Genomic DNA, 23,416 nt, shown 5'->3' on the forward strand with positions numbered 1-23,416 from the left:
AGTCATTTCCTGTTCTTTAACAGGAGCTACTGCTCACTTTAAACTCAACCAGACTGCTCACACGCATCACCATCTGCAGTTTGGAAAGAGATATTAAATTATTATGCATGGGAGCTTTCTAAGAAATCAAGAATATTTTAGCCAGAGGTGAATGAGAATGACTTGCATGAAGTATAATATGTTGCAGCAGACATGTATGTAGAGTGTCTCTGTGTATAAAGGAGGTTTTACACTGATGCAGACAATCTGATTCATGGGGCTTCATTTAGCCTCAAGCAGCATTAGGATTTACATAGTAGACATGACTCTGGTAAGCTGCAGCAGGACTGTGCCAAAATTCTGTCTTCTCATTGTATTTGTTGTAATTCAAGAAGTCGCAACAAGTTCGTCTGTGAGGTTTCATTTTGGGAGCACCGACCGGAAAGCATGCTGTTCTCACTTTAGCTGTCTTGACGATGCTCCTGACAAGCCAATCATTGATGTAAGCAGCGCCCACGGCTTAAATGAGCCTTGTTCAGGAGCATTTCTTAGTTCAGACACGGACGGAGAGCAGACAGAGAAGGGCTCTCCTCCTCCTCCTCCCTCTCCTTTTTTCCGTCCTCCTTCTCTCTGCCTCTCTGTCTCTTTCTATCCATCCATCCATCATCCATCCGCATGCGTCTTTTGGATATCTACCTCTCTCCTAAAAGCGCGTCAGTTCGCCTGGATCAGTCCATCCTCCACGTGTCATCTCCTGTGTAGATCTCACCGGAGACTGGTGTTACTGTAATGATGCCTGGCTGAAAGGCTCGCAGCAGCCAAACGCAGCGGGATCACCGACTATAGAAGGAGAGCTTGGTGCTTGCAGCTTTTTTCTTCTTGGAGCGTGGCTCTGCGTAATGGATTTACTGATGCCGGAGAAAAGTTGGATTTTGTGAATAGCTCGTGTTGGATCCCTAACATGGACATAATTAAGGGGTGTTTTTAGAAAAGGTGCTTTTGGGTTGGAATCACACCGTGAGAGGAGATGCACAGAGGTGAGTCTGTTTGCCAGCTGTCCGAGCCACAGTGGTGCGCGTCAGGGTCCGGTGCCTTGGGCAGAAATCCACATCTCATTATTTGAAGCTTTGAATAAATGCATTTATATTGTTATATTGTTCCTCTTTTTTAATTCACATTAGGTGTTTTATTTAGCAGGTAATACAGATTTCTATACATTTCCAGAGCATGAGAATGACATACAATTATAAGATACTCCCTATGAATCCAGTTTGAGAACAATTACAGTATTCCTCATGTTCTATGTAAATGCGTGTAAATGTACATGCAAACTGATTCTCTTTTCTCTGCCGCTCTCTATCTCTCTCTCTATCTATCTTTCGGTCTTTCTTCAGCATATGTCTTTATCATCAACTTGTCTTCTTGTGACTTTTTATGCCAAATCTATTTTATTGCTCACATCACCACCCGACAAAGCTACTTAACCACTGGCTGATCTGTTAGTCTGCTTTCTATTTTTCTAAGATTCAGCAAAAAGCCATTCAGGCTCTTCTGGATGTTTGATTAGAAGCGACCAGTCAAAAATAAACTGAAATAACCCCCAAATGGTTTCTGAAATGTTTATTTAATGCTCTGCTGGGTTGGAGCATTTCATTTATTAAAACTCATCTATTCATTTACTATCATGGGTCTATGCTGAACCTTTTTTTTTCTTTTTTCTTTTAATTTTTAAAGGAGAGTTAGTTCTCCCAGCAGCCAGTTTGCACTGTGTGAGGTGTGTCTCTGCTCATACCAGCATATGTGAGCGCAGTCTGACTGTTTCATTATTATTATGGACAGCAAAGGTCACATACTACTTGAAATCCATACAGAAGCGATACAACCATGAGGGAGCAGAGTGTGTTTCAGTTTGACTGTGCCTTTTTTTTTTTTTTTTATCCCTGACATAATAACATATTGTGTGTCAGGCGGCTGAAGCACTTTGTCTCCAGAAATGTCGCCAAAAAAAAAAAGCAAAGCAGCACGTTTGAAGGCTCTGCTGGCACATACATAATGCTTCCTCTGTAGTAAATGTACAAACTGTTATTTATTCAAACGCAGCGGCTGCAAACACACAACAGCTACACGGTCTAACAGCCTCCGGAGCAAAAGAAGCTCTCTGAGTTTAAAGCCAGTCTTTTAGCATCTGCGCGTGCGGCGCGCGTGCTGTGCAGCTGCTCCACTGTCTCCGGTTCCAACCAGCGTCTCGCGCCATCAACACCTGAGGCACGTGACGCGGCTGCAGCGGCGGCACCTCTCTTGGTGCGTTCAGTGACGGGTTCACGGTGCGTTAATGCGGGTACTTAGAGACCACAGGTGCAGTTACATTAATAAGACAGTGGAGCCATTCTACATTTTAACTGTATAAGGCTGTTAGCACTTAATTCATCTCTATAACAAAGACTTATAGTTTAACCATTACATGAGTTATATTTTCTTTATCAAATATTACCAGTTCACCCAGTTATATTGCCTGGTAGCATGTTATGGTTGGTAGATTATAAACTTGCACATAACGCCAGATGGTCCAATGAGTGGTTAAAAGGCCATAGTTCCTTTTTCGGACCCTGCTCAATTTCACGTCATCAGCTTTTATACAATTTCCAGCCCCTCTGTAGGCGGTGTGTTACAGCTGTCGTGGCCTCTGTGTTTGACAATATCTAGTCAGTTCCAGTGGGGGGAAAAAAGCAGATTAAAGCTTTAACTTGGCTTGAAAAATGAAGTGAGAATTGATGTAGAAATGAAATGACATGACCTAGAATCGCCGGGGTTGAACCCGCGGTGATTTTCCCTCTGGCTTTTTTAAAAATGAGCAGAGGTCAGATAAAGCTTATTTCATGGTGTAAGACGCATGCCTTCCCTTCCAACGCTGTCAGAAATATGTCTTGAGCTGCACACGCAAGACCCAGCCTACACTTTATTATATGAGGGCTTATGTTAGTTGCCTGATAGTGAACTTAATAATTGCCATTTGTTTTGTTGAAATGACAATGACTTCAAACTCTATTCACCTTGTAATTTATTTATAATCGTACAAAAGATGTTACAAATTCCGACATTAATTATGCAACTTGTGCCTAATAAGCTCATCTGAATAGGCTATATTTATCTGCTTGATAAACACTTCTGTCACTATAGTTCAATGTAGCTCTTTAACACAAAACTTTTAAAGGTTATGTAGTTTCATGTTTTGTTAATATTTACTACCAAAAGGCCTTGAATAGAAGCATCTTGCATATGTAGGAGGTTTGTAGAGGACAGCAGTGTTCTTGCTATTTACAAGATTTAGTCTGGCTTATGTAAAAGGCTTCAGAGAGCCCACAGCACCTTTTTGTGATATGGCTTTTCAGTTTGGGTGGTCTGTTATCTAAATGTGCTGCCTGTGGTAGTTCATACTCCCACCTACGATACTTCATTGCCAGATAATGGAGATACAAGTAATGAGCAGCCTGGGGGCCGTGTGTGTGTGTGTGTGTGTGTGTGTGTGCATATGTGTGCATGTGTGCATGTGTGTGCATTTCAAAATGAGTCCATTCAGACATGCATGCTCACTGCTTATGTTAACCATACATTCTTCTTCATTAGACCCCCGCCCCTCTCTTTATATATCTCTCTCCTCCTTACTCTCTCTCTCTCTCTCTCTCTCTCTCTCTCTCTCTCTCTCTCTCTCTCTCTCTCACTCTCTCTCTCTCTCTCCCTCTCTTTCTCTCTGCCTTCCATCCCTCCTTACTGGGTGCCATTATGCAATGTGCCAGGCTCACGCTCACTCTCTAATTCGATGTGAGCGGGCCAACCTATTATGAACTCAGTGGGGATCAGGTCTACAGCGGCTTATCAGAGCAAGACAGTGTCAGAAGCTGTAACATGCTCGCCCTCAGTGCAGATATCATTGTAATGCAACATATTTCACCTATTGTCTGTAGCCGTGCTCTGCCCAAACGCCTGTCTTCTCATCAGTGCTGTAAGCTTTGGAGCCTGTAATCCTGTTTTTTTTTTTTTTATTCCTGCTCAGGCTTTATGTTTCTGCTGCCTAGAGGCTGCAGATTAGAGTGTCATGGTTTGGATGAGAGTTGATGTTTATATCTTTAATGAACAACTACTTGTATTACTGCTTGCCAACTTTCACTACAGCAACTGTTCCACTGCTGTACCACCTTAATGTAATGACTAATCCTGCTGTATGCCAGTAATGCACTACTTCTGGAGCTACCACAGGTGGTGTATCATCAGCACTAAAGCACTGAGATTACCTGCTATCACATGCATCCCTGCTGCTACACCTGCAACCATATTATACAGCAACTACATGATGCTACTTATCCCAGAAATCTTATTCAATGCATATAGGAACGCTTGTACAAGCACAGCTACTATACTACAGCTAAGTATACTCATTTCCTCTCTTCTGCGTCTATTTGTGGAATTAGTCATTGATCCACTCAAGTTTAAGGTTGAATCAGTGCAGAGCTGAAATGATTAATTATTGCCATTTGTATTTCTAGCAAAAATTCTAATCATTGCTGCTGGTCTTTGTTTTATGTGGTAATAAAGTCAATATTTGGGGGGGGGGGGGTTACGCAGGCATCCACGCATGTACTTTAGGGGACAGCTAGTCTGCAGGATTAGGTTACAGGCTGCCAGTCAGATAATCAGCAGATTAATCGATAATGAAATAATCTAGAGTCGCAGCTCCGGTATTGGACCAGAGAGAATAAACAAAATAAATCAACAGCAATGATTCATAATGTTTCGCTCATTTAAAAGAAGATGCTGTCTAAGAATTTGGACCCACTTCATTAACTCATGGAGAAGAAAGCTAAACACCGCTGCTTCCATTAATACATGCAGGTAGACGCCAACTGAGCAGAGCTTAATGGTAGAAACTTCATGTCTATATCAAAATGATTCATGGTTATGATAATAATGAAAAATACATGCCAGCACTGTCAATTCATGAGTGCTTTGTGTGCTTTATATTGACAATGTGATTATCTTGAAAGTAGACGAGTATTATAAAGATCAGTGTTCTATTGGCTACACTTACATCATATGATTATCGCTCTTCTTCTTTTTTACTCCTGTAATGCTTTATGTAAGTTCTGTCAAGGATTTGCTTTAAATTGTATTGATTCATATACACCCACTATTAATCAAGGTCCATTGAAATCGATACCGCAGCTGATCGCTTTTACTTATTCTGCGGCTGTTTAGTGATTTTCATTTTTTCCGTTGTTGAACACAGTTGATATAAATGCTGTGTTGTGTGTTTTACAGCGTGGATACTCTTCTTTCTCATAGAAGAGGGTTTCGCTCTGGCACAGAGAACTAAAGGTGAGCTACTGATCAAATATTCTTCTATTCTTTCTATGAATGTGGTTTCACACATACTGAGCAACAATTTCTTGGAAAAAAAGGAGCGAGTATGTTTACTTTCATATATCACACGACACAAGGCTGCTTTTCTACCCTTTCCTCCTTTCTGTGCTGTTTTTTCTTGTCTTTCTTTCTTCTCTAACCCTTCCTTGCTCTCCCTGCCTTCCAATCATTCCCTCATTGATCCCTGACTCAATAACCCATCTGTCTGTCTGATCCCCCCCCCCTCTCCACTTTCTCTCTACGCTTTTAGATTCCCCGAGCGAACATGGGGGCCAGAGCCCCAACCAGAACGACTGTGGCACGTGGGTCCGCAACATCAACGGTGGGGTGTTCACATCGCCGAATTACCCCAACACCTACCCACCCAACAAGGAGTGTGTTTACATCCTGGAAGGTAAAAAGCAGAGTCTTTTCCCACCCGTCCTTTATCTTCTGCTCTGTAGCCTGTTGTCACCACAACAGTTGATACAGTTTCCCACCTGTCAGCATATTGTCTCTTCCAGTGAATGTCATTAGTCTGACTGACATTGTTTTATATAACCTCACCACTATCTGATTGTCTGTTCCTCTACTGGCGGCCAATCAGCCTGACATGTGCCGAATGAGCCATCCCGAGTTTGTTTCACCACGCAGACGTAGCCCTTTGAAAAATGATGGAGAGTGGCGCATTGTAGGTAACCCCTGACATCTGGCCTAATCAGAGTAGTGCTGTGTTCTTCATTTCTATTGGCAGGGCGTGCCAGAAGACTCCGCTGTTGAATGAAACATAAAAGAGATGAACATCTGCTACAGAACTGAGCTCTGGTGGGGCGTATCACTGAATTGCGAGTGTCCTTGTCAACACTTTTAGTGTTTTACCAGAAATATCACATCCATCAGTAATTTGGCTGGCCCTGCTGTACAGGACACATAATGGAAAGCGTCATTAGCAGCTATAAGAGAAGAGGTCTAATGTGTTTTCATACTAAATTGAAGAGTTGTTTGTGTGTGAAGTTAAAGCACAGGCCTCTGGTGAAATCAGAAATGCAGATCAGATGTGTGCTTAGTCGTGTGGTGGGGTTAAGATTTCACACGTGGCTCAAGGGCTCCCCCTGTGGACAAAGTGAGCCCACATCTATTGTTGATGGATAAGCCGTGGCTCCAGCCTGCTGGTGTGTGCAGCAGTTCATCGCAGTGGGTCTGGGATGCGACAGATGGAACCTATCATTTGCTATTATTTGGTCTTAGTCATAATCATATCCAAGCTCCAGCAATGAGCCTTTTTATTCTGCCTCACACAGAGACAGAGAAATGTTCACGTTTGGCTTAAGTGCTAATCAGATAGCTTTGTAATCATAATTTGTGGTTAGTGAGGTTCATTGATTGTGTTATGTCCCCCAGTTCATCAGCTCAATAGATCGAGTGATTATACTTTGTGCTCTTTCCGTATCAAGCTGTGTTATGTGTGTGTGTGTGTGTGTGTGTGAGAAAGAGAGAGAGATGGATACACAAAGTTAGAGAGAGACAGAGACTCTACAGGGAATCATAGCAGGAAGTGCAGGCGTACAACTCCTTGTTCAAGCGGAAAAGAGGAACGCTCAAACAGACTCGAACAAGACCAGAGACACTATTTCACACACACATAAAGGAAAAGATCATCTTCTGTATTATTGTTATCCATCCCACATACACATGTCCAACCCTTGACGTTGCTCTTTTTTCCTCTAAATGCCTTTTTTCAATGATTCATCTCCCAAGGCAGACATAAAATGCCCTTGTTAAATACTTACAGAGTATATATGTGTGTGAGTGTGAGTGTGAGTGATGATGTTATTCAAGATCTCTGTCCATTCTTTATGTAAGACACGCTCCGGATTCGCAGGTGAACATGTGAGCTAGAGTTCACGCTGTGATTGCAATGTTCTAAATTCACTGAGTCAAACACGACAACGCTGACGTGTGTGATTGTGCGTGTTTGTGTGTACAGTTGCATGCACGGTTAACAGATGCAGAAACGTGTGTATTGTGCTGTTTAACCACATTTGGAAAGAACAAACCAAAGCATAAACACAGTCTGGGTGAATGAACTAGGTTACATCTATTCCAATCTGCTGTTTAGTTATGATATGATGTGACCACTCCTTGTGTGATTTTAGGGGTGTATTAATGTCTAAAATGTGCTTTAGTTATTGCCTTTTACCTCTGTTTGACCCAGCTTCTATAACAAGTTTGAGTATACTGAGCCTAACAGCCTGTTCTGATTTAAAATCAACTTCAAAATCCAGTTTAGCTCATATTTGCCCCTCCTTTTATTTATGCTTTAGATTACCATTCAGATTTGTCTTTGTACTGCAAAAATCAAGATTTATTTCTCCCTTTCATGGATTTTTCCCCCCACTTTTGCTTTCTTTTCTCTCTCCCACTCCTTTGCTCGCCTAAGCTCTCCCTAGACAAAGGATTCAGCTGGCTTTTGATAAGAATTACTACATCGAGCCGTCGTTCGAGTGCCGCTTCGATCACATCGAAATCCGTGACGGGCCATTTGGATTCTCGCCGCTCATCGATCGTTTCTGCGGGGGCAAGAACCCGGGCCTGGTTACGTCCACGGGCCGTTTCATGTGGATCAAGTTCACCAGCGACGAGGAGCTGGAAGGCCTCGGCTTTCGAATCAAGTATACCTTCATTGCAGGTACAGATCACAAAGTTTATTTTTGCAGCGAATGTAAAGCCCTAATACACCCTCAGACTCTTCAAGCTAATTTTAGCAGACTTCAAAGGTTTTGAGGGAAGATGTGAAGAGACCTGTTTCCAGACAGATTTTACAATGTCCCCGAAAACACAAAAGGAGAATCTGACCTCAGTGTGACAGAAAAAAATTGCCTCTTTTTTTGTGCATAGCCTAACTTTTTTGTGTTCATTACCAGTAAAAGATGCCTGAACATGGGCTGTTGAAACATTCACAAGTCACCCATGCAGTCTGCAATTTTCCAATCATCACAGCCCTCTTTCCTTTGCTTTTCACGCTCTTCAGCAGTCACATGCTCAACATCAAGCAGCCTCCTGAATCTAAACACAATATGTCTAGAAATCAGCGTCTCCCATCAGGCAACAGATATTAGCTTCAAACAGACCCCTCTCTGCTTTATCTGACCTGCCTTAATGGGATCTTATCTTGTGTTCTCTGCTTACCTATTTCTGCTGTGTGGATTGAGAGTAACGTGCCTCCCAAATCTTATCATTTCAGACCCTGATTTCCATCTGCACGTGGGCGGACTGCTAAACCCCATCCCAGGTAAGCTCTTCAATATTTCGCCGTCTCCCTTTTTTTGAGGAGCTCCTCTTTGCTCAGAAGCTTACCGGAGGCTATATCTGCCTCTGACGTGAATGCTGAACGCGCAAATGTACCTTGACAAGCTCACAATTGTACCTAAAGTGAGAGGACGTACCAACACACACGTGCACCAATTTAAAGGCACGAAGAACACACACACACCTCTTTTTATTCTGCTGTTTCATCCCTGTCTGTCTGTCTGTCTGTCTGCCTTTATTCCTCTGTCTTCTTATTGTCCTTTGTCCTAATCCGCTGTGCTCACTTCTGTTCCTCCTTTAATCCTTTACTTCTTTAAATGAAATCCTTCATATGTCCCTCAGTCTGTCATGCTCCTCTTCTCATCCTACCCTTTTGTTTCCTTATATTTTGCGCGCTCTCTTTTTTATCCTCAGTCTTTCTTGCTTCTTTCATGTTAGTACTTTTAACCCCTTTCTCACCTTTGCTGTTTTTTAACCCTCTCTCTCTCTCTCTTCCTCTCGACCTTTTCCTGTCTCTCTTTCTCTTCCTACCTCTCCTCCACGTTTCTCTCTACAGATTGTCAGTTTGAAATAGGTGGATTTGATGGTATTATTCGCTCCAGTCAGGTGGACGAAGAAGAGAAAGTGAAGCCTAGCGATGCTCTGGACTGTATCTGGACCATCAGGGCTCCTCCACAGTCCAAGGTCAGTACAAAGGGGAACCGTTATTAGTCATCGGTAACCATGGCAGTCATTGCTCTTATCCTATCCTGTGACCTCTGTTTGGCGCATTAAGAAATTGTCTGTTATAAAACAACAACATCATCCATTATAAAATCATTACAATCAAGAGTGTCGTCTGGAGTTTTGTTTGGATATCTCATGTTCAAAGCTATGAACATCCTGAGACTTCACAATATATGAAAGTGATTTTTTTTTTCAATCAAAGAACTAATTATTTCTAATTAATCAGTATAAACAGCAAATCTGAGCTGGACCAAGAAACAAATGATACAAAATCTCATCCTGCTAGTGACGCACACAGTCTATCCCAGAATAGATATGAGTTTTCAACAAAGAAAGAAATCTGGGGTGAAATCATTTAGAAATTTAGCATGAAAGCTTGCAGTGTTGAAGAGGGGTGACGTTCTGAATATAAACAAGAGCAGAAACGGCTCTGAATGTCTAAGTGGCAGAGGAGTCAACTGAAGACTCACCCTGTGTACTATCACTCACTGTGCAATGTGTTCTGCATTTCTGTTATTAAGGGTTGTTTCAGGACTTCACCTCCACAGTGTCCTCCATCCTTATGTCAGTATTTGTTGTTTGTTTTCTACCCTCAATAGCACATGAGATGTGCTTGTTAATCTTAATGAAGATTTCTACTGTAAACAAGAGTAATGGATTTGTCCATGCAGGAGCCAAGCAGAGCTACATCTATTTAAGCCTGTCAGTGTTTTTCCTCATTTAAATACTTTGTATGAATCGCGCCGCAGTCATTGAGAACAAATCTTCCTGTGGCCACGTCTTGTGTTGTGATTGTAATTTAATACATAATGAGCAATGCAAACACACAGAGAGGTAGCATGGGAAAAGGCAATGCAGGAGAATGCTGTTGATAAAATACAGCCGATGTTGTTCTCATAAATTTTGATATTTAGGAGTGGATATCCAAAATCCCATTGAGATTACAACCGTAACTTGGCTAGTGTTGATTCATTGCTGCTCTGCCTCTTCCTCTTGAGTAAATGAGTCATCAGCATGCTCTCATGTTACTCACTGACCAGAATGGGTACATCTCAAGTCTCTTATTTGATCCCTCCTCGCTCCATGCTTGAACCAGAAGTCGTTCTGGTTGAGAAAGTGAGGAGGGATGTCTGATTGAACTGATCTGATACATCACAACATTACTGAGTGATTACAGATTAAACTCAAGTGTATCACTCTCTACATGTTTGTTTTCTGATTCACCATCTAGATAAAAATCTGTTCATTGTTGGTCTGATCAAAGAAACAAACAACTTTATTTATTTAGTGGAAAGATTTTTCTTTTCTTGATCTGTTATTTCCTTCATTAACGTTTATTATGGATAAAATTAAAGTAGCCTAAGGGAGAGTCTGTCTGTTAGGAAGAAACACATTTTAAACTCTAAATTCTTGAGCATCAGATTCATTATGAATCACATCATTTCAATTTTCCCTCAAACATGTAGCCTAATAAATAAGTTCAGACTCTCATCATATTCTGGGCTTAAACAATGAATTCATAATCAGAATATCAATAAATACAAACACAAATAATGAAGTAATATTATAACACACCCTGCCAGTAGAAATGGTTCAGGTATCTGAGCAGGACACAGTATACAATTTGAATACAGACTGCAGAGAGGAAACAGACACAAACTCCATCATATGTTGCTGCAGCTGTTAAAGCTGACCAGCGGATAATCACAGCTGGATCCGCTGCTGCCGTCATCAGAAATTGACGTCACTTCACATGAGAAAGGAAAGGATGCCTCATTTCTCTAAAAATATACTTCCTCGTTTCCTCCTCGCATGGTTTCCTTGCATCTCCATCCATCTTCAGGGGCTAAGACGCTAGGAAAGTGATGGAAACACTGATACAATTAAATAGACTTGAGATGCACCCAATACAATAACATACACACATTCATGCATATTTTATTAAGCATAAAAAAACAAACAAGCACACATAGTCACTAAATGATACTGTCACAAACTTTAAGCATTACTTTAACATGATACACTCATAGGTATACAACATAATATTTTATGCATACACATGTAAATATTCATGGATTACTCACAGATGCCCTACCTAACCTAGCTAACACACACATACATATACACACACACAGATTAGTCCCCACAGTCATTTCACCGGTCGTACATGTGCAGCGTGAAGAGGATCTGAATTTAGCAACAGCTCTGAGTTGCCTCAACAGATATTAGCTCAACGATGCAGAAGGAACAGAGCAGCACACTCAGCAGCAGAATAAAAGCTGCTTAAAGGCGCACTATGCAGGATTTGACGGTTGCTGTTTGTAAACACAACATTCAAAGTTGGTTCCTCCTTGTTGGCCCTGACATCTCTCTCTACCCTCTTTCTGTATGCATGAGGATAGTGCTGAGCTCCACACACACACACACACACGCACACACACACACAAACAGCAGTCAGCAACCTGATGCAGAGTTCACAGCAAACAGAATGGAACAGATTTTAGGTTATACTTTACTCCAGTCGACGATAACTGCAAAATCCAGTAGTAAGAGACAGTACGAACAATTTATCAAACAACTGTTGAATAAGCAGAACATCTGTGCTGTATCTGCCGTAACTCTTTCCATTTATATAGAGTCCCACACTCACACCCTGAAGCTTAGAAACATCCCAAACACAGCAAAATAATAAGAAAAAAAGAAAATACAGGGAAAGGGCAAATGCATACACCGCCAGACACCTCTAGTGGGTCATAAATTATTATTAAGAAGGATATATTTTTGTATGAGTCTATACACAGTTTTTCATGTCGAATCCTGCACGTTTCTCCAGCTGTGGCCAAAACCTTACGTCATTACTGCTAATATGATTTTTTTCAATTCAAATACAATTTAGAGACATGTGATGTAATGACTTTTAAAGGTTTAACTTAATACAACTGTTTATACATTAAGAGGAACTTGATAGATGATATAGATTTAATAATAAGGAATAGAAAATCAAAGGTATAATTAAAAACATTAATAATAGATCATTAATGTAATTAGTTACACCTGTGCTATGTCTGAGAGTATTTTAATAGTAACAGCAAGCGATCCTCATCAAGTCTTAAAATGTCTCATAATCAAAGCTGTATTTAACAAGTGGTTGTGTTTGAGCTGTCATTGTCACAGGTACATCAAATTAGCAAAAAAATAAGTATTCCACAAAGAAGACATTTTGACATGTCACAGTAGGAAAGCACAGGTGTAGATAATATGATTAATGATGATTCATTTAGCTGCTTCAGTGTCAGGGTTCTGATATTGTGCGTGCTGGCTTACTGTGACTTTAATAGAACAGGGCCATCATTAATGTTGTTAGTGACACCTGGGATTTTCTGACTCAAATCAAGATGTCTATTGTGGAAAAGGTCTATAATTGATGTTTGTTGAAGAGCGATGTAACAGCTCACATCTCAACCTTCAATATCATGACGCTACTACTGGCTATGTCAGCTGTTTGACCACCGATCCATGGTGGAAATTCCCAACTTTTTTAAGTTTTAAGTTATTGTTGACAGGGACCCACCAAGCAGTCTGAGACTAGACACTCTCATTTTGAGGAGGAGGTACATTTTCAGTTCACTAGCCTTGTGTTCCCCCATGGCCTTCTCTGAATTGAGACACAGCAAAGAGAAAAGAGGAGGGTGAGGGAAACAGAGCAGGCAGCACCATGACAGATATTTTTAAAGATGGGCTTTTCTAAGACGCCATTTATCTACGTGTGCTCGCATCACAACTTAGATTTGATTTTTTTGTTATTATTTGATTCTATTTTCCATAAAATAATGTCACTGTGTCTGAACATTTTTCAGGTGTATTCGCTTTATTGATGTGACGTTTTTACCTACACAGACAGAACAGTTGCTGGGTTACGGTTAGACAGCTTTGATGTGAACTTAAGGATTGCTGTGGATTTTGTGGTATTCATTCAGCTTTATTCTGATTAGCATTTCCTGTCCATCTGCAGATCTACCTGCGCTTCATGGAATACCAGATGGAACACTCTAATGAGTGCAAGAAGAACTTTGTGGCTGTTTACGATGGTAGCAGCGCCATCGAGAACCTCAAAGCCAAGTTCTGTAGCACCGTGGCCAATGATGTGATGCTGGATAACGGTGTGGGAGTCGTGCGAATGTGGGCCGATGAGAAGAGTCGACTCAGCCGCTTCCGCATGCTCTTCACCTCGTTTGTGGACCGTGAGTGCCAGTTCTTACGCTCATAATCACACTGTTCTGACTGACTTTTATTGACTACTAAAGGCACTGTATGTACTGTAATATAATACCCATAACCCGCCTGCCATCACATTATTTACACACACACAGACACACATTAATATACTTAATTTATGCCCCACATTCTGTATGCATCCGTAGTCGCCAACGTATACTGAAGTGTCATTTCAGACAGAAAAGCTAATTACACTGTGCTGCATTTTGAGCACAGACACAAGGAAACCAATTATTTACTCCATCATTTTTTAAATAACTGAAAGCATCAAATCATTTCTTGATAAGCATGTCGCGACATGATACTGTGCTTTTTCTAGGTCACTTACAACAGGAAAATAAGAACATATTTGTCTGGTTTGACTTTTAAAAAAAAGCTGAGTGGGGTTACTGGATCTGTGGCGAGTAATATTCATCATTTCTGGAGGACAAGGAAAACAGATGCTGTTAACAGTTGCACATAAAGTAGCAGGAATTACCATGCAGGAAACTGTTTCTCTGTTAGCGCACCGTAATATTTTCATTAAATGCCTGAATAGACTGAGATATTAATTGCCACGTTCTCCTGCACACTTCCCAAACCCCAAGTGAATGCTAATGTTGTTTTCATCAGCAAACCCATAACCATTGCAGTCAGAACGTAATGGCCTTTTAAATCCAGCAAGGGTGTGTTTTTTTCAACCGGAGAGTCCTTAAGACCATTTGGATCCTCATTAATTCTGATCACGCAGTTTATCTCAGAGAGGTCTCTTGAATAACTCCCAAACTTTATTTGGTCAGAGTCAGCGACTGGCTCAAAGTTTACTCAGAGGTCAGAAGAATCAGGCTTGTATTAAGACAGTGTGGTACCCAAGGATGACCTCAAATGGAGTGCACCCTCCTCCCACTTTATATGTAAAAGCATGAAATGTATTAAAGGATTAAAGATCATAGAGTTATATGGACTATCTTGATAGACATGGACCTACAAATGCTATACTAGTCCTTACACTGATGCTCAAATCTGAATGCAATTCACATCCCTATGCATGCTAAATGTCATTATCTCCATCTTAAATGACCTGTATGAGAACTACATGCAAAACCATTACAAAGATTATATAAAAAAAAAGTCATTACACGCATATAGGCTACCAAATAAGGCAAGCACAATAGTGACTGTTGCAAGCAACCATTTCAACTGAATTATCATAGAGTTCCAGCTGAGCTGATGTGAACATATAAGGGATAGCACATTGAGACAGTGTATTGCAAAGCGTACATTTTTAGACATTATGTCAAAAATGAAAGGAATGAAACAGATAGTGGTTTTATTTTCATTTCAAAACACAGAAACGAAAAGATGTTTTTAATTTTCCTGGTCAGAAACAGCAGATATAAAATTTATAAAAGGACATTTTCCTTCTCCACTTTGTAAAAACTAGAATATAGTAGCAATATAGTGTACTGCTGTTACTATTGAAATAACAGCGTCTCTCTCTCTCCCTCTCTCTCTCTCTCTCTCTCTCTCTGCACAACTCTCCATGCCTCTGTTGTGCTAAAAGATGCACAGCAGGCTACTTTTCAAACATTTTCTTACTCATCTTCTTATAAATAAGAATATCGATAAATAAAAGCTGAATCAAGTGCTCTATAAGTGCTGTTCCTGCTGTTTCTGACCACAAAAACTATTTACATTTTTCATTTTTGTTCACGTCGGTGCCTCCAGATGCTCGCCTGATGCAATATATGGATAATCTGGTCTAGAGAGGGATGCATTAATCTTTGTCACTCAGATGGGTTTTGCCTTTCGCACTCCAGCATCCTTAATGTGCCCTAATTTTCCCACAGAACCCCCTCTGACATGCAAAGAGGAGTGAATGAAGACTGAATACACAGATACACTCACTCACCCACGCAAACACACACTGCATACATTCAAACGTGACTCACACTGGTTCTGGGAATGCAAAGGGAAAAGATGGAAGATGCGTGTGTGTGTGTGTGTGTGTGTGTGTGTGTGTGTGTGTATGAAGGAAGGGTGGGGGTAAGAGGGTGAAGTGTTGTCAACACCCTCTGAGAGGCTACATTTTGAAGGCGGGAGACATATAATCGGTTTGGAAGTGATCACAGTGTTAGAGGAGAGACGCCGTCTACAGACTCACAAGGAGATAGATAGAGGACATTCCAACACGCACACACACTCTTCCCACATTCACATGCCAATACACACCTATACATGTTCCCTACATGTCAATGGTATTTAACAATGAGGTAAAGCAGGCATGCCAGAGAAGGAAAGCAGGTGCCGGTTCAGAGCTCACATCACATCAGACCTTGCAGAAGGGAGTGGACCACTGTCTGTTTCAGCTCTGATAAAGAGTGAGTGTGAGTGTGTGTGTGTGTGTGTGTGTGCGTGTGTGTGTGTGTTTGTGTAACAAAGAAAAAAGAAAAAAGTGTGTGTGTGTTTGTGTAACAAAGAAAAAAGAAAAAAGAGAGGTGGAAAATGTCTGTCAAAGTGACTGAGAAAAGCCATAAGTGACAGAGGTAGAATTATACTGAACAGAAAGTCACACACCAATATGTGACAGTGTGGATGCTGGTTGAAAGTTGAGGTGTTTGTACTGTGCAGGTATTTTCTCACCATGATATTCTTTTTTTTTAAGTTGATAAATAATTAAAAAGGAGGTCAAAGGAGTTGTGAGTCAATAGAGCAGAGATAACAAAAGAGAAAAAAGACATTTATTTCAACTTATCTCTCAAAATAGCATATCCACACCTTAAAATGTCAACATTAAAATTTCATTTCAATTTAAAAATTGCAGTCAGCACAGTTACACAAAGTGAAACCCCTCCACAACAACACTATACAGCACATCTTACAATGTGGTTTTAATGTACATAGTGTTGTTGGTTCTAACCATATGCTGGTTTCAGAAAGGACGGCCCCATCAGTTGCACAAACCTATGAATTTTGTTTGCTACGTATTCAGGGTAAATTAAGATGCTTTTCAACCTAATATGCATGTCTGACTTCTGAGAGTATATATTTTATATGGAATTCCAACCTTTTTTGAGGTCTGTGTTTGTCCTCCGGTGTATTAAAGCAGAAAAATAAACAACTACAACACAGGGTTAAATGCTCAGTGGAAGACTTCATGCTTGACTGCTACATTTAGTGGCCTGGTGGCCTTGATTCCTCGGGGCCTAATGGGAAAAAAACGGCAGCATACAACACATAAAAATATATTATTCTACTGCTGTCCCTCAGCTTCCACCTCTCGTTTGTTGCTGCACACTCTGCACATAAGAACCACATTTCCTCTATCTTTTCCTGCCTCCTTAAAAACGTCCGAACACCAAAACTCAGGCATCTGCATCCTCCCCTCGGCCGTGGAGCTCTTCCTACTGACTGGCAGTGCATCGATCTCCTGAGCCTAGCAGCCAGCATCAATTACTAGTCATCTTTGTCTCTGCCATCTCAGCCTTCACTCGCTAACAGTCACTTTAATGTGCGGCGTCTTGTGGCACCTGCCTGATCATCTGCACCCCATGATAGCTTGGAGCCGGTTCCAGTAACACCCCCCCCACCCCCTAACCACCACCACGACTCCACAACATCTCCCATCCCCTCTTTTCATCCTTTCCCATATTCTTGCTTTTTCTCCTACCATCCACTCTTCCAGCTCCTCTCCCCTTTCTGCCCCCCCCACCTGCCTCTCACACTCTCTTGACACGACGGCTGCAGCTCAGTGAAGCTGCCGTCTCTTCCTCTCATCGTTCCCTTGTGTTGTCTGCAGGAAATGATGATGTATGGCCCTGTGTGGACTGTCTACATTAGACCTTTAGTGTTTGGAGAAATAATGTAACACTTTATCTTTTATCACACCCCTCTACAGATTTCAACAACCAAATCATTGCTCTTTTATTGTTTGTCACTGTTTTATTGTTATTATCGTCAAAATAGCTCCTGGTCCTTTTTACCGTGTAGTCATCTTTTACTCAGCACTGTTACACAGCTGTTATTCTATTGTTGTTGCTTTTTTCTAAATTCCATTATCTCTGTGTATTGTCTCTTGCCTGCAGCTCCCTGTTCAGCCAATACATTCTTCTGCCACAGCAACATGTGTATTAACAACTCTCTGGTGTGTAATGGGGTTCAGAACTGTGTCTACCCATGGGATGAAAACCACTGCAAAGGTATGATCAACTTTTTTTTGCCAACTATTCCCACCTGAGGTCATTATAATTATGTTTTCATTTCTCTAATCTCTTTTTCATTTGTTGTCTTTAAAATCTAACTTCATCTTCTTATTTTCCCTTTCTCCAGAGAAGCGATCTAAGGGTCTCTTCCATCAGATCACAAAGACCCACGGCACAGTCATCGGAGTTTCATCAGGCATCGTTTTGGTTCTTCTTATCATCTCCATCTTGGTCCAGATGAAGCAGCCGAGGAAAAAGGTAACTGGTTCTTTTGTGATTGACTTTTTGTTCAGCAAGAAAGCAGAGAGAGCCAAGAGAGAAGAGACACATAATTGAAAGTTAGGGTGGGATTTGAGACCAGGTGGGGGTACATATAGCTTTGGAGAGAGGGAAGAAAGAAGAACTTCACCTTTGGATGCTTTAACACCATTATATACTGTATCGAAAATCTCTAGAAGTTAGTTACAGGGTGACTTTCTTTTTTGGTTCAGCCACTTTTTTCAACCTGACATGTCTATTTGTTACTTCAGTTTGTAATTTCCAGCAATCCCCAAAAGACTCTCCTTACTCTCAAATAATTACTTTGTGGCTCGTCTATTGAGACTACTTTTTGTAAAGAAATTGATGTCTGTGACTCCTTTGTAATTGACTTCTGTCTGTATGACCGCTGAACATTGTAAAAAATTGTAGCTCTAGAAAATACCTCTGGCTGTTTGAGGAGCTGATGGTGTAATACATACAGTATACTACCAAGCTTTATGGCAACAGCTTTACCACAGGCTGTAAAAAATAAACTGCTGTCTTGATATATTGTCAGATCCATGTGAAAACCTGTGGCCTCTGAATCACTAACATTCAACTTTCTGAATGTTTTTTTTGTCTGGTTCAGGTTGTAGCTCGTCGGCCTGGTGTTTTCAACAAGGCAGGCTTCCAGGAGGTCTTTGACCCACCCCACTATGAGCTCTTCTCCCTGCGTGATAAAGAGATATCCTCAGACCTGGCTGATCTGTCTGAAGAGCTGGACAGCTTCCACAAGCTACGACGCTCCTCCACCATGTCCCGCTGTGTCCATGAGCACCACTGCGGCTCGCAAGCCTCAGTCGCTACTGGAGGTGGCAGTATGAAGCACAGCCGCACCACCCTTAGCTCCATGGAGCTGTCCTACCACAACGACTTCTCCAAGCCACCGCCAATGAAGACTTTCAACTCCACAGCCAGCTACAAGAAAAGCTGCTACGGCTACAAGCAGCACTCACAGACTCACGACTGCGACCAGCAGGTCATTGAGGACCGCGTCACAGAGGAGATCCCCTGTGAGATCTATGGGCGTGGGGGAGGAGGAGTTGGAGGAGCCACGGGTGGAGCGTCAATGGGAGGAGGAGCATCAGGGATAGCAGGAGGAGGGATTGGAGGAGCGACGGGGATAACGGGAGGAGTGGCGATGTCAGGAGGAATGGGGATGCCAGGGGGAATGGGGATGCCAGGGGGAATGGGGATGCCGGGAGGAGTGGGGATGCCGGGAGGAGTAGGGATGTCAGGAGGAGTGGGGATGCCTGGGCCAAGTGGCATCGCTGGAGGTATTGGTGGCGGGATGGCGGGAGTCTGTGGAACGCTCAGTGTCCGTGGCAACAGCGCTCGTAACAGTACCACCGTAGTTGACCCCCAACAGCGCTCCATGTCCATGGACTTCTAGATGGAGAAGGGAGGAAGAGTAAAGGAGAGGAAATGCAAACAGCTCGCATTTCACTCACTGAAAGAAGAGAAGGAAGAGGAGAAGGAGAGTCACAATGGTCCTTAATTGATTGCCCCTGTCTTCTCCTCTGCCTTTGCTCTCCAAACAGTATTAATGGTGTGGCAGGTAACACTTTGGGGAAGAATGGGAAACAAGAATCAAGGAACAAAAAGAGGAGAAACAAAGAAGAAATTCATTGTTCCATTCTTCAGGATACTGAAGGATGCAGAGTTATGGGAGGAGGGAGAGTTCTCGTCTTTCCTCTAATCTTATACTCATTTAATCTCTCCTTTCATCAGACACATATAGGAGAAGATTGTCGCATGCAGACACAGACTTCTCTCTGTCTGGTAGCCTAAAAGACCAAGAAAGCACTCAGACACAGAGAGAGGGAACAACCGAGAGACGTTCCAGACTGAGTTTTTACATTTATTCACCTGCCATGCACAGATATATATGATCTATAGTGCGTCTTCTAATAATTTATTTGAGTCTTTATTTTTGTCAGTGTACTGTACTGTTAAAACCAGTATATATCCAGCCTCATGATGATGCTTGGCTTTTAACTCTTTAATCTTTTTCAATTGTCGCTGAGATGATTTTATGAAGATGACCTATCCATAATGTGTGATGTTGAAGATGATGAAGCTTAAGTTGATGATGATCATAAAGATGATGACAATGATGATGTGATATTACTACAATAATTATGTAATTTTCATGGTTACCTCACACATACATAGAGGGTACTTTCCATTCAGTCTCTCCTCAGGAAGAGCACATGAAGAGACTGTCTTATTTTGGTAAGAAATAGAGAAAAAGACTATTGCTGCTCTGTGAGTTTTACAGCATAGGGGGCATTCAGGCTATGAGTTTATGGAACATGATGTGTTTGGTTTTGAAGACCTGGACTGAAGCGAAATAGTAACCATCCCACACCCAAATGCCACCCTTACCAGGAGAAAAAAAATGTAATTTCTCAATTTCCCTATGAACTGAGTGTGTAAAACAAGCACAACCTGTTTCCCTACAGAGACAGACATGTAGCCTATATGGGACTCATTTATTATTTTAACCACTGGTTGTATAATTTCATTCTGTTGAATTAAATGAGAGCTTACTCGCCTCCTTGTGTGAGCTTTCGTTATTACCGAGAATGATGTGAATGTCACTGTTCATGAGCTGGAGAGGACGCTTTAAGGTAAGACGCACATTGTGACGTGCAGACAGAAAAGGTGTTCAGAGTGAAATATGACACAAAAGATGCTTCAGGCATGGTTTGTTACAATACATTATGTACAGCTTAAGGTGATGTTTAAGGCAGAATTGGTATGACTTAAGGCTGATAAATTCCAAATGTTGCAATATGTAGTACTATTTTGTTTATTGGCACCATATACAGTGTTAAACATAAATATTACCATGTGATACTGTACCAGAGTTAGCTTATAGCTAGTTTTAATCTGCAGTCCATTCAGAAGGTCAATACTGAAACATACACTGCAGAATAATAAACAGTACAAAACAACAAAAATACACAGGAGACATACAGAATACAAAGTTACACCTAATAGAACACCACATACAATGTAGAGTCAGTGGATACAGAGCTGAGAAGCTTTTAACAGACTGAATTTGGTTTTAAATGTGCTGTTGGATCTGCAGCTAGAGGATATTCTGGAGGATGTAATATAACTTGCAGAGTCACATAATGGAGGAGGGGCCAAACCATTTAAAAATGTATAAACCAGGCACAAATTTGAAATTAATCTAAAATTCTCAAAGCTCAGTAAACTGTATTTTCTCCAGTATCCTACAGTGATGGAAATGCATATTATGAGTTATGCTTCAAAAGACTAACAAACAAAAGGCACAACTATAAAGCGGATCCTCTTTACTGTCAAGCATAAAATAAGTTGAATGAATCTTTGCAGCACATCTGCTTTTCGCTGCCTGTCTGTCACTCTCTCGCCCCCAAATATTCCAGTCACCCTTTCCTTTGCTGTCATGATGCATTTGTCCTGTCTAATGCTTAAGGCGTCCTTTAAAAATATGTGACCTTCAGATACACGTTGCCACATGCATTAGGCTCAGGTGATGTGGCCCTCTGTGGCACAGATGCATATGTATCCTGCCTTGAAAAAAAGGCCCTGAAGCGTAGCTTGTTATATTAATCAAATATTGTCCTACAACAGATTTTAATAGACCATTCAATCTCCTGAGTAAGTTGTATTTAAACTGGTTGAACAGTTATATTCAGTCTTAAAACGTCAAATTACAACTGTTGTTAACCTCAGCATTACATCAGTTACAAGATTGATTACTTGATAATCCCTCATATCTATTAGCTCGATTTCATTATTACTGTGCAGCACAGTGTTAATGAGAAAGGTTTAGATTAATATGATACTATGTGATTTACTTATAATGAAAACATTATCCCTGCTGTGTATTATTACAGGGCTTCTTAAATATTGTAGAGAGACATACACATCATAGAGAAGTACTTCAATAGACAAAAGTGCAGCTCCACCTGCAGACGGATTGTATCCATTTTGTATCTGCTGCTAAAAACCTCCATGCAGCAAGGACATAAATCACTGTTCTGCTTTACATTCAAATATAATATATGTCTCATCACCCCCTTTAGGATCTAATGACTACTTTGTAAATACGTGTAAAGGCCTCATGACCATTTAGAAATCAAACATGATATATCCTAATTACTTTAGTTTTGTCTTGTCAGTTCAATTCAACTGAATTTCAATTCAAGGTATACACAGCCACAATGTGAAAAGTAATATCTAAGTATTTAAAGATATAAAGCATGATTTATGTTTTTATTTATGAAATGAAGGATATCCTTAGTTTGGAGGAAACGTCCTAAGTTTGACTTAGTATGGATCAGTCATTACTAGTGTGATTTCATTATCTGAATTCAAAATTTAATTTAATTTGGAGACTCTTAGTATAGCAAATTCTCAGTATGTATAATATGGCAGGGACTGAATGCAAATATCTATCCAAGCTTTTTTAACAGACATCCTCCTGTATTATGTTGGCTACATGTTTATCAGTGTTGCTCAGCCAGTTACCACACCATCAGTCAGTTATCACAAACATCTCACTGCATTTCATCACAAAAACTAAAAAGTATTACGCCAAAATACAGAGAAAACATTATGTGAATATCTGCAACACATAAGCCCAAGCTGAAGTGCACAGAGCACACTCCATATCTCACAAAACAAACCTATAAAAACATCACACACAGCTCACAATGCATAAATAATGTTACTTCACACTGCAGGTTATATCTATTGTAATGGTCAAATCCACTTTATTTAGGCTATATAGCAAGATTTTAACAACACAAGGTTTTCCAAAGTGCTGCACAACAAGATAAAACACAATAAATAGTTAACACAATAGAAGCACAATAAAAAGATAAAGTACACAATAGAAAGATAAAACCAATAAAATAAAATACAAATAAATAAAATAAGATAAAATACACTGCCCGTACAATACACATTTTAATTTTGGGGCAATCATATTGGGGCAATGGCCTTTGTGTAAATTATTCTACATATATATATATATATATATATATATATATATATATATATATATATATATATATATATATATATATATATATATATATATATGTATATTTTGAAGTGTTGCTGTTTTAGAATAAATGTAAGTTTTGGCTGGTGACAGATCAGAGTAGAGGAGGGAGTCATGCATCTCACCAGCAGCCGGGAGGCAGCAGCGGGCACACTGAACACACCGAGCGGCTGATCTATCCGGAAAC

The 23,416-nt window shown here is 40.7% G+C and overlaps 1 protein-coding gene across 2 annotated transcripts; it reads left to right on the plus strand.

Moving 5' to 3' along the window:
- The first annotated feature begins 1,006 nt into the window (after nt 1-1,006).
- On the plus strand, nt 1,007-19,753 carry LOC128358445 (neuropilin and tolloid-like protein 2). Of its 2 annotated transcripts, XM_053318737.1 has the most exons (11): nt 1,007-1,016; nt 5,293-5,353; nt 5,655-5,788; nt 7,814-8,062; nt 8,618-8,665; nt 9,239-9,366; nt 13,421-13,649; nt 17,748-17,861; nt 17,992-18,122; nt 18,754-19,222; nt 19,442-19,753. In XM_053318737.1, the coding sequence occupies exons 1-11, from the start codon at nt 1,007-1,009 to the stop codon at nt 19,555-19,557; spliced, it is 1,689 nt and encodes a 562-aa protein (XP_053174712.1). In that variant the 3' UTR covers nt 19,558-19,753. The 2 variants fall into 2 exon arrangements, with proteins under 2 accessions (XP_053174712.1, XP_053174705.1); XM_053318730.1 differs by having other exon boundaries at nt 5,293-5,349; nt 5,645-5,788; nt 18,754-19,753.
- Nucleotides 19,754-23,416: the final 3,663 nt, after the last annotated feature.

Source organism: Scomber japonicus, chromosome 1 (genome assembly GCF_027409825.1).
Source record: "Scomber japonicus isolate fScoJap1 chromosome 1, fScoJap1.pri, whole genome shotgun sequence".
Taxonomy (NCBI): domain Eukaryota; kingdom Metazoa; phylum Chordata; class Actinopteri; order Scombriformes; family Scombridae; genus Scomber; species Scomber japonicus.